At 51.4% G+C, this 13,141-nt stretch overlaps 1 protein-coding gene across 2 annotated transcripts; it reads left to right on the top strand.

Annotated features, from left to right (window-relative positions):
- The first annotated feature begins 1,858 nt into the window (after nt 1–1,858).
- LOC141976252 (olfactory receptor 2A1/2A42-like) lies at nt 1,859–9,770 on the top strand. 2 transcript variants are annotated; one of them, XM_074937145.1, is made up of 2 exons: nt 1,859–1,926; nt 8,813–9,770. In XM_074937145.1, the coding sequence occupies exon 2, from the start codon at nt 8,826–8,828 to the stop codon at nt 9,768–9,770; it is 945 nt and encodes a 314-aa protein (XP_074793246.1). In that variant the 5' UTR covers nt 1,859–1,926; nt 8,813–8,825. The 2 variants fall into 2 exon arrangements, 1 of the variants encoding a protein (XP_074793246.1); XR_012636088.1 differs by lacking the exon at nt 8,813–9,770 and adding an exon at nt 2,330–2,527 and having other exon boundaries at nt 1,887–1,926.
- The last annotated feature ends 3,371 nt before the right edge of the window (nt 9,771–13,141 follow it).

Raw genomic sequence — 13,141 nt, 5'->3', positions numbered from 1 at the left:
TTCTATGTGATGCCCCTGCTGGTGCAGACCCGGCAGAGAAGAATAGGGGTGAGACGTTTCTCGGTGTGTCTTCATTTCCCTCTTGCAGAAGGAGGGTCTGTTATTACAGCGGGAGAACGGTCTCCAACAGGCATTTCCCTTCTCCCCTGGGAAAATGCCCTTCTGTCTCTGTCCAAACTTTCCGCAGGAACCCATTGCTTTCCACGATATTTCATGCGGGGGGGGGGGGGAGAGGAGCAAATCAGTTCGGCCACTCTTTCGGTTTGTCATTTGGAGACGGCTTTTCCTTTCGACTCGTGTTTGGTTTCCGGGATGACACAACACAACAGAAGGTGATCTTTGGTTTAGACGCCGAAAGGGGGGCAGCGTCGCGGTTTAACCGCAACAAAACTTGGCGAAAATGTTCTTGCGTGGGGAAGTGTACAGATTTGACGCTTCGCAATGGAAACCAGTTTCCGAGGGTCGGAATCTCCCAAGACACAGATGTTCTGGTCCCCGTTCTCTGGGCAGTGCTAGAGGGGAGATCGGATTAGATGGTCACGATGGGTCTGGTCTGGGGCTTGGAGGACCTTGGTTCAACTCGCTGTAAGCCAGGGGCAGGGCAGACATAATACTCCGTTCTCCCACGGCATTCTGAGGGGGTTCAGAGACCCCATGGCCAGAAGGGACCGTTGTGATCCTCTAGTCTGACCCCCTGGATGGCACAGGCTGGAGAACAGCCCTGAATTCATTCCTGTTGGAACCAGAGGCGAGCTTTTAGAGAAAGAGCCCATCCACTATACCCGCTTACAACACACTGGAGAGGGGTCAGAGAAGAGCCAGGTGAATGGCGAAAGGATTTGAGAGCGAGAGACTCCTGGATCTCAGTCTAGTTAGCTGAACAAAGAGACGCTTCGGGGCGACTTGATCCCAGTCTGTGAGTATCTCCATGGGGAACAAATATTCAGTAACAGGCTCTTCAATCTAGCAGAGGAAGGGCGAACACTGTCCAATGGCTGGAAGTTGAAGCGAGATGGTCACGACTGGTCTGGTCTGGCCTTGCAGTCTATGGATGGAGTGCGAAAGAGCTGGGTAAAACGCAGGCTGGGAGGGGATGCGATTGCTCCCCATAAATACGCCAGGGGACCCTGATCTCAGTTGGGGCTTGCAGGTGCTACCCTAGTGCTACGATTGAGCCCAGTTGTACCCGGTGCCATCGAGACCCGTAAGGAGAGACAGGCCCTGTTCTGGAGAACTTCCAGTCTAAATCTCAAGCTGTAGCTGCTCAGGGGCCCTTTTGGCGTAGTAGCCACCTCCATGCCCCGCAGTGATCGGAAGCAGTTCCTGGGATTCGGTACGCATCCTGACCTGGGTTTGCGGAGGTGCTGAGCACCAGCAGTTCCCTCTGCCTTCCATGGGAGATGGGGGAGCTCAGGTGTTGTCACTTTAGCCAGCACCAATATCTGCTTTGTTTCCTTTGACGCTTGGCCAGTGCTGCTTTTTTCGCTCAAGTGATCGCGGAAGAATGTTTTGCTTCCCCCCAACCTTGCTTTGTTAGCACAAGGAGCTGTGAAGCCTTGGCAATAACGCCAAGGTCACTTGGTCTTAAGCAGCATCTGGCATATGAGTAAGTGCTGGTGATAGGTATCTGCTTTATGCTTTGGAAAGATCTCTTAGTAGGGGGCTGTCATAAATATCAAGGGAAGGGTACCCACCTTTCTGTATACAGAGCTATAAAATCCCTCCTGGCCAGAGGCAAAACCCTTTCACCTGTAAAGGGTTAAGAAGCTAAGGTAACCTCGCTGGCACCTGACCCAAAATGACCAATGAGGCGACAAGATTCTTTCAAATCTGGAGGGGGGATGGGAACAAAGGGTTTGTCTGTCTGTGTGATGCTTTTGCCAGGAACAGATCAGGAAATGCAGCCTTCCAACTCCTGTTAAGTTAGTAAGTAATCTAGCTAGAAAATCCCCAGGAAAGGGGGTGAAGGGCTTGGGGGGATATTTTGGGGGAAGATGTCTCCAAGTGGGCTTTTTCTGTAAGAGCTTTGTGTAAGACTCTTGGTGGTGGCAGCATATGGTTCAAGGACAAGGCAAAGTTTGTACCTTGGGGAAGTTTTTAACCTAAGCTGGTAAGAATAAGCTTAGGGGGTCTTTCATGCGGGTCCCCACATCTGTACCCTAGAGTTCAGAGTGGGGAAGGAACTTGACAGGGGCCCTCTTGGTATTTCCTTGCTAAAGCTTCCAATGGCTTATATGGTGGGATTTGCCTTTCCTTTGTCTCCCCTCCTCCCAATACTTTTCCCCACCGCCCTCAGGTTTTTAATCCTTTGCACTCAACTTGTTTACAGGCACATGTGCCTGCATGGGCATATGTGAGCGCTGTTGTCTCCCAGCCATGCGGTTGGTGTTGGAGTTTGAGGTACAACAATCAGCTGAAAGAAGAACAGGAGTACTTATGGTACCTTAGAGACTAACAAATTTATTTGAGCATAAGCTTTCGTGGGCTACAGCCCCCTTCATCGGATGCACAGAATGGAACATATAGTAAGAAGAGATATATATACCTACAGAGAAGGTGGAAGTTGCTTAGGGCTGCTACTCTGAAAACAATCAGCTGGCGAGTGAAGCTATCTTAGGAGGAGTGTTGCAGAGTGTAGCTGAAGTGATGAGGCTGGAAGATCCATTGACAGCTTTTGTGGGGGAGAAGTAGGGGCTGAGGGGTTAAATGTGGAAAACGCACCAAGAGAAAGTGTGGAGGGGATCACGGACTCTTCAGTGTGGCTGGAGCAGTCGTCGATCAACTCTGTGCTCCCCTTTCTCCTCCCGGGCTCCACATTCTTTCTAGCACTGCTTATGTGGCAGCGCCGGTTTCCGGTGAGCAGGTGCATGCCTTGGCTAACAGGTGACTGGTCTACGGGAAAACACAGGACACTTCCCCAAATGGCTGATGATTAGGGCAGCCGGAGAGGCAGGTGCAGTTGTTCTGGCTGCTTGGTGAGGAGAGCTACACTGCACTACAAGCCTTTTTTCTGAGCCGTTGACGGTGGGGAACTTGAACTGAGATTTCAGGTTGTTTTTTAAAAAGTCCAAATTCCCTTCCGGCCACTTCATAGTTCTCTGTGTGCTGTGACCCCGCCAGTCTGTCTTCTGGCCCTCTGCTTGACTGCACATTAAGGACAAGTGTAATGCTTAAGAAACTGTTCTAGGTGTCTGGTCTGCAGCGCCCCAAAGACGCTCAAGCAGAATCCCTTTCAAGGAGCCGCAATCTAGGGAGAGCAATGCTGGTGCTGCAGTTTTACTTCAGTTATCATTTCATTGGTTTTTTAAATGGATTTGTTCTTGCATCAAACAGAGGCTGTGCAGCTTAATGGCTGAAGCAGGGAAGCCGGGAGTCAGGATGCCTGGGTTCTATCCTCAGCTCTGTGAAGGGAGGGAGAAAGGTCTGGAGCTCAGAAGAAGGTGGAACGGGGAGTCAGGATGCCTGGGTTCTATCCCCAGCTCTGTGAAGGGAGGGAGAAAGGTCTGGAGCTTAGAAGGTGGGACGGGGAGTCAGGATGCCTGGGTTCTATCCCCAGCTCTGTGAAGGGAGGGAGAAAGGTCTGGAGCTTAGAAGGTGGGACGGGGAGTCAGGATGCCTGGGTTCTATCCCCAGCTCTGGGGCTCTTGTGCTGAGGTGGCAGCAGAGTCCAGCCCCAGCTCTCCCGTTGCTTTGCTGAGTAAGGCTGAATGAGCCGCTTCACGTCTCTGCCTTAGCTTGCCCCTTGGCAATATGGTTACTAGGCTCTGGGCTTTCCAGAGCACCGAGAAGCTTAATTAAAGTTTGGAAAAGACTGCACATGCCCTGGATAACAGGTCTTAATATGTGTGCAGCAAAGCAGTTTTGGATGGGGATGAGAGAAGGGTTATACTGAGTTCACACCTCATAAGGCCACAAAACTTCCTTCCTCCAGGAGAGCAGGTGCTATATACATAAGCAGCAGTGGGAAGTTTTATTTCCAGGGGCCACCACGTTGGGTACATCAAGAAGAGAAATGCTTTTGGCACAAACTGAGCCTACACCTGAAGAGTAGGATGTACTTGCCTCTCTCTAGCCTGCGGAGGAATGGGTAATCTTGAATCAGGGGTACATCTGATTCTTACTTGCTGCCCACCCAGCCTACTGGGGACCCCATGTTCAGGTAGACTTATGTGAGAAGTGACACTGACATTTCTCTCTTGCTGCCATGCCTCTGCCGCCTCTGTTTGTGAATATCCAAGAGTGAGAGCTGCAGGCTTGGCAGGCTGCCTGGTCCCGTACTGCTGGCACACAGTCTGCAGCCAACCAAGTGGTGCAGACACAGTTATCCTTCAGTCCCCGGCCTCCTCACCAGTTAGTTGTTGACTACAACTGGTATCTCCCCAGGTTAACAAAGGAACTGGGCTAGCCCCAGGGTACCAATGTACACAGTTCTATTTATCACCGTGGCTCTAACTAATCAGCATGTGCCTATGCCCAAATACTTCCGGCCTTAGCATGGTTGCCAAATAGCATCTCTTATTAACGAGGGGCGGAGACCTGTGTCCATAAAGCACCATGTATACTGAACAGCACCCCATAAGTAATACTAGACACATCTGTGGCACCCCTGAACAAGCAATTTCCAGTGCTCCCTATGCTCCAGCATGGCAACTTCACTGACCCCCCTCACAGGTTTATAGGCACAGAGAGAAGTCCCAGGTACTGCAGCGAATTGGTGGCAGAGCTGAGGGTAGAACCCAGGTGTCCAGATTTCCATTACTGTGGTGTGCTGACCACTAAACCATACTCTGTGTATATCTTGGATTGGATCAGCTAGGGATTTACCCAGAGTATCTCTTCCAATTAATAGCACATGGTAGCTAGCTATTAGTGACCATGTTTATTATAGTGCCTAGGGACTGACCAGAGTCCGTTGTGCTGGACACTGCAAAGTGTAGCTCTGCATTTTCTTTAGCATTTAACCATGTGTTTAGGTGAATGAGTGCAGAGCTGGCTCAGTACAGCGGAAAGGGAAGACATATGGGACTCCTTTCTTCTTTATACCTCAATTTCCCTGTCTGTAAACTGAGGGCCATCATACACACTTTTCTTTGTAAAGCGCTTGGAGTTCTCTGGATGAAATGAACAGCCTTCCAAGGGAAGCAGTGGGGGCAAAAGACCTATCTGGCTTCAAGATTAAGCTCGATAAGTTTATGGAGGAGATGGTATGATGGGATAACATGATTTTGGCAATTAATTGATCTTTAACTATTCATGGTAAATAGGCCCAATGGCCTGTGATGGGATGTTAGATGGGGTGGGATCTGAGTTACTACAGAGAATTCTTTCCTGGGTATCTGGGTGGTGAATTTTGCCCACATGCTCAGGGCTCAGCTGATTGCCATATTTGGGGTCAGGAAGGAATTTTCCTCCAGGGCAGATTGGAAGAGGCCCTGGGGTTTTTTCACCTTCCTCTGCAGCATAGGGCACAGGTCACTTGCTGGAGGATTCTCTCCACCTTGAAGTCTTTAAACGATGATTTGAGGACTTCAATAGCTCAGACATAGGTGAGAGATTTATTGCAGGAGTGGGTGGGTGAGATTCTGTGGCCTGCATTGTGCAGGAGGTCAGACTAGATGATCATAATGGTCCCTTCTGACCTTAATGTCTATGAGTCTATTGGCCCTCAGACAAATGGGGACAAACTGGCCAGAAATAAGCAGAGGCTGGAAATGTGAAGGAGGGAGAACCTCCACCAGAGGGAGGTTCTGGGGTAGGAGAAGTGGGGGCCCAACAACCGAACTGGTTTGAAGATGGAGCATGATAAATTCACCAAGCAGGACACGAGGACCGTTGGCCATCGCAGGGGCTGGGCTCGCCCCAGGAGCTCCTGTTCTACATGAGTCGTGCTACCGAGTCTCCTGCTGTCCGGTTTGCTCTCAAAGGCCCAGCCACTGGGGTCGGGCAGTCATGGGGGACGCTTGGCCTTTGTTGAAATAAAAGAGCGGGTTTTGGATCCTCCTAGCTGAGGAGTGAAGCCGGGAATCGTGGCCCGAGCACAAACCCTGGAGGCAAAGAAACGACTCGCTGGTGGTTCCTTTGATAAAACCGATCTCCTGGGTTGAAAGCCGAGCAGGGGATGGTTCTGAGGTCTGGCTTGCGAGTTTTGGCTGCCCGGCACGGGTGAGACTGAGGAGACGCAATAAAAGGTGCGTTGGTAACCTGGGTTATGTAGAAATGCAGCCAGGACACTTGGCTAAACAGGGTGCTTGGTCCTGCATGATGCGTGGTCCTGCTGTGAGTGCAGAGGACTGGACTTGACAGGCCATGTGTGCAAAAAATTTCTTCTGTGCAAATTTTTGACAGGCTGTGTGCGCAAAAAATTTCTTCTGTACAAATTGTTGTGCTTCTGTGCAAATTTTTGTGTGCGCGGTGTTTCACTGTGTGCGCGGGTTTAGGATCTGTGTGCGTGTGCACACGTGCACAGCTTAAAGGGAACAGTGGACTTGACCTCTCGAGGTCCCTTCCAGTCCTACCATTCTATATGTGTGCATTGTCACTGCAAAAAACACATGTTCCTTGTACGTTAGCCCCAGGGACCATAGGCTTGAATTCTGGTCATGCCTGCCCTGTCTTCACTAGCATTGCAACCCCTGCTCGCCAGATGTGGCTAGCCCATGCAGGCTAACCCATTCTAGGAACACATCTTTTTTTTTCTTCTTCTTCTTTTCTTTCTTTTTTTCAGTGTAGATGTATCCTAGCATGACTGGAGTCTGATCAGAGCTGCTAACCTGCGTTAAAAGCCAAACTGCTGTGTCTTCATTGTTATTTTAACCTGGGTAGCTAACCTGAGTAAAGTTTGTGGGGCAGAAATTCATCGAGCTCCGGTTTGGTTTCTTGCCTTCACCTCCTCCTCTTGTGAGGCTGCTTCAGAACCTGCCCGCTGACGGGGGGGGGAACCTGCTCCGGGTTTCCAGCCTCATGTGGCTCCCAGCCAGCGTATCCCCATTTGCCCTTGGGTCACATCGTCCGTCACAGATTCATATATTCCAAAGCCAGAAGGGACCAATGTGATCATCTAGTCTGACCCCCCGTATAACCCAGGCCAGAGAATTCCTAGCGCAGAGCTTTCAGGGAAACATCCAGCTTGAAAATTGCTAGTGATGGAGAATCCACCACGCCCTTGGTGAGTTGTTCTGATGGTTAATTACTCTCCCCATTCCAAATGGACACATTGTTTCCAGTCTGAATTTGTCTAGCTTCAACTTCCAGCCATCGGATGGCGTTAGACCATTGTCTGCTAGATTGAAGAGCCCACTATGAAATATTTGTTCCCCATGTAGACGATTATAGACTGGAATCAAGTCTTCCCTGGACCTTCTCTTTCTTAAAATAAATAGATTGAGTTCCTGGAGTTTATCCCTCACAGGCAGGTTTTCTAATCCTTCAGTCATTCTCCTGGCTCTTCTCTGACCCATCACTGATTTATCAGAATCCTTCTTGAATGGTGGACACCAGAACTGGACACCGGATCCCAGCAGTGGTCACCCCAGGGCCAGATCCAGGGATACAATAACCTGTCCGCGCCTACTTGAGATTGCTCTCTGCATACCCCAAAATTGCATTGGCTCCTCTGGCCATACTGGGAGCTTGTGTTCAGGTGATTACGCACCATGACCCCCCCAAACTTTCTCAGAGTCCCTGCTCCCCAGGAGAGAGTCCGAGGGTTGTACCAGGACCTGGGCGTACAATACAGCCTTGTTTCTTTGTTCCTGGACGTCTGCATTGATGTTTAGCCATATGAAAAATTCTGCTTCAGTAGCGGATCCCCTTCCGGGTGTTCACCTCACAGCGGGATGGATAGACCAACCGGTGCTCCTCTCAGCCCGTATTCTGGCCTAAACAGGCCCCGTTCTGCCAGTTCCTTCTTGGGAGATCAGGGCGCCGACCCCCGCTTATCCCAGCTCCTGTCCGGTTGGAATCGTCCTTCTTGAATGCGGGGGGCAGGTGTTGGATGCAGTATTACAGATGAGGCCTTACCGGTGTCTTCTCCAATTGTTGGAGGCTTCTGGACATCCCGTCCTCAGCTTCTGCGCAGTGCTCTGTGCCCAGCAAATCGCTCTGGGCGGGCAGGAGAGGTGGGATCTGGGGTGGGACTGGTTATACAGGGGCTGGTTATACAGGGACCCCTCTGCTGGTGCTGAGCTGCGGCCACCTCTGGGGTGGAGCACAGAGGCTCTTTAACAGCATAAAGTAACACTACTGCAAGAGTTTGGGACAGGAAGTGATGGAGAAACCAGCTGAGAGCGCAGAGGGCTTGGCCAGGAATCTGGGCTGTGTGTGGGTGTGGGAGTGGGGGTGCAGGATGGGATGTTCCAGGGGATCTTTAATGACCAGGAAGTTTCAAAAGATTTGATAAACATTTTTTGCAAATGCAGGATAAGGAAGAAGGGTAGGGAAAGAGAGACTTGCTAATAGCCCAGTGAGTAGGGCATTCTCCTGGGAGGGGGGCACCCCAGGTACAGATCCCTGCTCGGAGTCACCCCGACTGCAATGGGGTCAGGGCTGGCTTCTGATCTCAGTCCTCCTGCGGTCAATCTGGAGTTGACCCTGAAATTCAGAATGACCCCAGGGGGCTGAGATCAGAATCCAGCCCTGCCCCCACTGCAGTCAGGTGTGACTCTGGATTGATCCAAGGAGGCTGAGATCAGAACCCAGCCCTTCCCTCAGTACAGTCAGGTGTGACTCTGGATTGACCCGGGTGTAGCCAAGCCCCTGTTGAGTCTGCCTCAGAGTCCGGCCTGTGTTATCCCCCCGCTCTCTCTCCCTGCAGGCAGACAGAGGCGATGTGGGGTGAGAACCGCACCTCGGTCTCCGAGTTCATCCTGGTGGGTCTGTCCAGCCAGCCGCGGATGCAGCGCCTCCTCTTCGCGGCCATCCTGGCCACCTACCTGGCCACCCTGGCGGGCAACCTGCTGATCATGGGCCTGGTGCGGGCCGACTCGTGCCTCCACACCCCCATGTACTTTTTCCTCAGCCACCTCTCCTTCCTGGAGATCTGCTACACCAGCTGGACCGTCCCCCAGGCTCTGGCCCACCTCCTGACCCACAGCAAATCCATCCCCTTTGCTCACTGTGCTGCCCAGATGTACCTCGCCCTCTCGCTCGGCAGCTCCGAGGCCATCCTGCTGGCCGCCATGGCCTACGACCGCTTCGTCGCCGTGTGCCGGCCGCTGCGCTACGCCGCCCTCATGGGGCGGAGCCGTTGCTGGGCGCTGGCCTTGTCCTCCTGGGCCAGTGGGTTCCTCCTCTCGGTGGTCAACGTGGCCTGCGTCCTGCGGCTGCCCTTCTGCGGGCCCAACCGGGTCAACCACTTCTTCTGCGAGCTGCCGGTGGTGCTGGAGCTGGCCTGCGCCGACAGGCGCCTCACCGAAGCCGTGGTCTTCGGGGCGGCCGTGCTCATTCTGCTGCTCCCGCTGGCCATCATCCTGGCCTCCTATGGCCTCATCCTGGCCTCTGTGCTGCAGGGGCAGGTGGCCGCTGGGCGACACAAAGCGTTCTCCACCTGTGCCTCCCACCTGGCCGTGGTGACCATCTTCTATGGCACCGTCATCTCCATGTACATGAGGCCCCGCTCTGGCACCACCCCCGACTGGGATAAGCACATCGCTGTCTTCTATAACGTGGTCACGCCGGCCCTCAACCTGCTCATCTACACCCTGAGGAACAAGGAGGTCAAGGGGGCCATGGCCAAGCTGATGTACAGGGCCGGATGGGCCAAGAAGTCCTAAATGTGGCCAATAGGCCATGCTACCTGAATGTGGACCTAAAATGAGGGGGCACTTGGGACATGTCTTGGGGTGAGAGCTGGTTGGGAAACAAAGGGGTTTCCACAGAATATTTTTGTCTTAATTTTCCACAGCGGCGGAAAAAAAATTATTAAAATTTTTTTTGGCCTAAATTTTCCACAGAAAATGTCAACAGAACTGATTTTTTTTTATTCTTCGTCTGAAGTTTCCACAGAACATGTTGGCAAGAGGGAAAATTTGTCTTTTTCTCCCTAATTTTTCCACAGAACACATAGATGGAACCATAAATATCCCTTTTCATCTACACTTTCCACAGGAAATTTCAGTGAAAGAGAAAATATTTGTTCCTATCTGTACTTTCCACAGAAAACATCAATGGAACAGAAATTTTTCATTTCCCTCTTAATTTTCCAGAGACAATAGTGTTGGCTGTGAAATTTTTCATTTTTGGTTACATTTTCCACAGAAAATATTGATGGAACTGAAGTGGTTTGTTTTCAGCTAAATCTGTCCTCAGAAAGTTACCCTGAAGTGGATTTTTTTGTTTTTCTCTGACTTTTCCACAGAAAATTTCAATTTTGGTTCGTGAAAATTTTAATACTGGAAACTTTCCGCCAAATGGTGAAAAAATTTTCACCAATGGATGAAATTTTTTGGCTAAAACCCCTAAATATTTCAATTCTGAAATGCCATCATGTTGCCTCATGTGTCCATTCTCCTCTATGGGTTGGGCTCTCTGGTCAGACTTCATCTCCCTTGAGGCACTGTGGTCTCTCCTCTTGGAGAGAGGTGGTGCATCATGGGAATGCTACGCTGTAGTTCATCGTGGGAGACGTAGTCCAAATGGAGAGCCCAGCCTATGGAGGAGAATGGGGACATGAGACAAGCAAACTACAATTCCCATAAGCCATCACTGTGGCATTTCTGAATCAAAATATTCCATTTTCCAAGCAGTCACGTTTTTGCTGAAAAAACTGACATTTCACCAAGAGTTGGTGGAAAAAAAAATGTTTCAGAGAGGAAAAAAACCTCAACAATTTTCTAAAAAAAGCACTTGATGGAAAACTTCCTCCCAGCCCTAACGCAACGCTGAAATGCCACAAGCCATTGGCGAAAGGTCCCCTTCTTTGCAAACAGCTCTCACCTGAGACCTGACAAACTCACTATACCAAATGCATCTTAAGGATATTTATCCAGAAAGTGTGATGAGAAAAGTACCTACAGAATGCTCATAATTTGTCAAGATTCATAATTGTTGCGGGATGCATGTACAGGTAACATTTAAAGAATAATCTTTTGATCTTGACCCTATGTTTTCTGGACTTGGAGAAGAAATTAGATCCCAGGGGTATAATGTCTCGGCGATGGCCCATTCAGCCAGGGGAGTTGTCACCCTCCCCCTCCTTAGCCAGTGATGCAATGCAAGACTCAGTCGTTTAGCCTTGCACAATACTAAGACTTTGAACAGGAAATCACTGGAGGTCACTGCAAATTATCGAATGAAACCACCGGAAGGTTAAAAAAGGGAACATTGCCCCGAGGCAGAGGTTTACCCCGCCGGCGAATAGGATCAAAAGGCTGTTTTCAGCATAACACAGAGGGAAATGCACTCTGGATGCATTCACGGAGGAAATCCCCGGGGAAGGAGGGTGTTTTCCTGAACATTTGGATCCTGGTTCTCATGAAACCAGCCAGCTCTGCAACAGACTGAACTTTTATTGGGGGGAGGGGGGAACCTACTTTAGTAGCAAGGAAAGGAAACTAGCAATCAGACCCTTCGCGCCCGGTGATTTTGCTGTGTGGCATAACTGTTTGTTTCCACCACTTCCTCGCACTCTTAGCTAAATCTTTACTTATTCCTAAATAAACCCACCTCTGTTGCATTGTCAGTGCTGTGTGGTTTACAGGAGTGGCGGCTGAAGGCAAAATTGGGACATGCCTGGGGGAGGAGGATCTGGGATTTCAGTGAGTAGCCTGTGCCCGGGGCTGGATATCAGAGGGCAAAGGGACTCAGGGAGTGGGGTGCTCCTGTTATCATGCAAGGTGAAGTTGGGCGGGCACTGCCCAGAGGAGAGTCCTTGGGTGGTGGAAGGGCTCGTGGGGTTTAGGAGATGACACCCGGCTACCATGAGCTATCCCCTTTTGCTAGAGTTGGGTCATAGTGCTGGGCACCCCGAGATCCATCACAGGTGTGCCCCCTTCGGTGTAGATAAATCCCAGGGCCAGGACCCCTCAGTTCCGGATCAAAATAGTTCCCAACAATCAGTGACATGGTGTCCCATGGATGGGATCTTGAAAAGAGGGACAATTGTCTGACCGAGCCTTCACCAGAAGAGCCTGAGGCCCCGAGCTCGCCATCCCCGATTCTCAGCTCAACTCCGTGGGAACTCTTGGAAGCTAAGAAACACGAGCTGGGTCTCTCAGCTGGCAGAAGGTGGTGCTGAGAGCTGGGTTCGAGTCCTAGCCCAGCCCCTCGATCTCTCCATGCCTCACTTTCTCCTCTGTAGAACAGGAATGCTGATGCTCATGTCCCACGCCTCTGCCTGGTGCACGTTGACTGTGGGCTCACTGGGACAGAGACCATCCCTCAAACAGCGTCTGTACGGCTCCACGTAATGCTCCTGCTCATCCAGCGAGGGCTGAGTGAGGACAAGGTCCTGGGGTGGCTCTAGGTTCTCGGCTGCTCTACTGACATTGCTCTGGGTCTGACTGCCCCTGCCCTGTCCAGCTCATCAGCCTGGGCTGCTGAGTGATGGTGACCTAAAAGGAGCTATGGCCGTCTGACCCTCTGCTGGGGGTCTGCCCCATTGACTCCTGCTGGGGCCAATAGGGCCAGATCCCCAGGTGAAGATGCCAACTTTGCTCCGAGACATTGAGGGATGTTTTGGGAGGAACTAGGAGGCTGCTTGGATCTCTCTCCCACCCCCAGAGAAACCAGGACCTCTCCCACCCCATCCATAGCCCACAGGGTGTGTGTGTGTGTGTGTGTCTGGGTTCTCCCTGGTTGTGTCTGACCCACACCCCAAACAGGAAAGGTGAGGGGGTTCAACCCTAGAAAAGATGCCAACCTATGGTGCCTACTAGGGAGCTTAATTAGCTAGGCCAGTCACAGGCCTGGACCTCTGTCCTGGTACATTTCTCCTGGTCTCCCACCTCCTCCGTCTCTCATGCTGGGGCACTCCGGGTAGTTAGAGCCCACCAGGGAGCCAGTGCCTTGGGCAGGGAATCCAGCAGGGCCCCCGACCCATTCAAAACTGCCATGGCTCAGCCCCCCTCCCAGAGCCTGCCTGCGTAGGCCACCCCCGTGCCACAGAGAAGACCCCTGAAGCTGTGGCGCTCTTTGTTGTGCTCGC

The sequence above is a fragment of the Natator depressus genome, chromosome 23, assembly GCF_965152275.1.
Source record: "Natator depressus isolate rNatDep1 chromosome 23, rNatDep2.hap1, whole genome shotgun sequence".
Lineage (NCBI taxonomy): Eukaryota > Metazoa > Chordata > Testudines > Cheloniidae > Natator > Natator depressus.
Note: the sequence above shows the minus strand (reverse complement) of the source record. Positions and strands in the feature narration are given on the sequence as shown.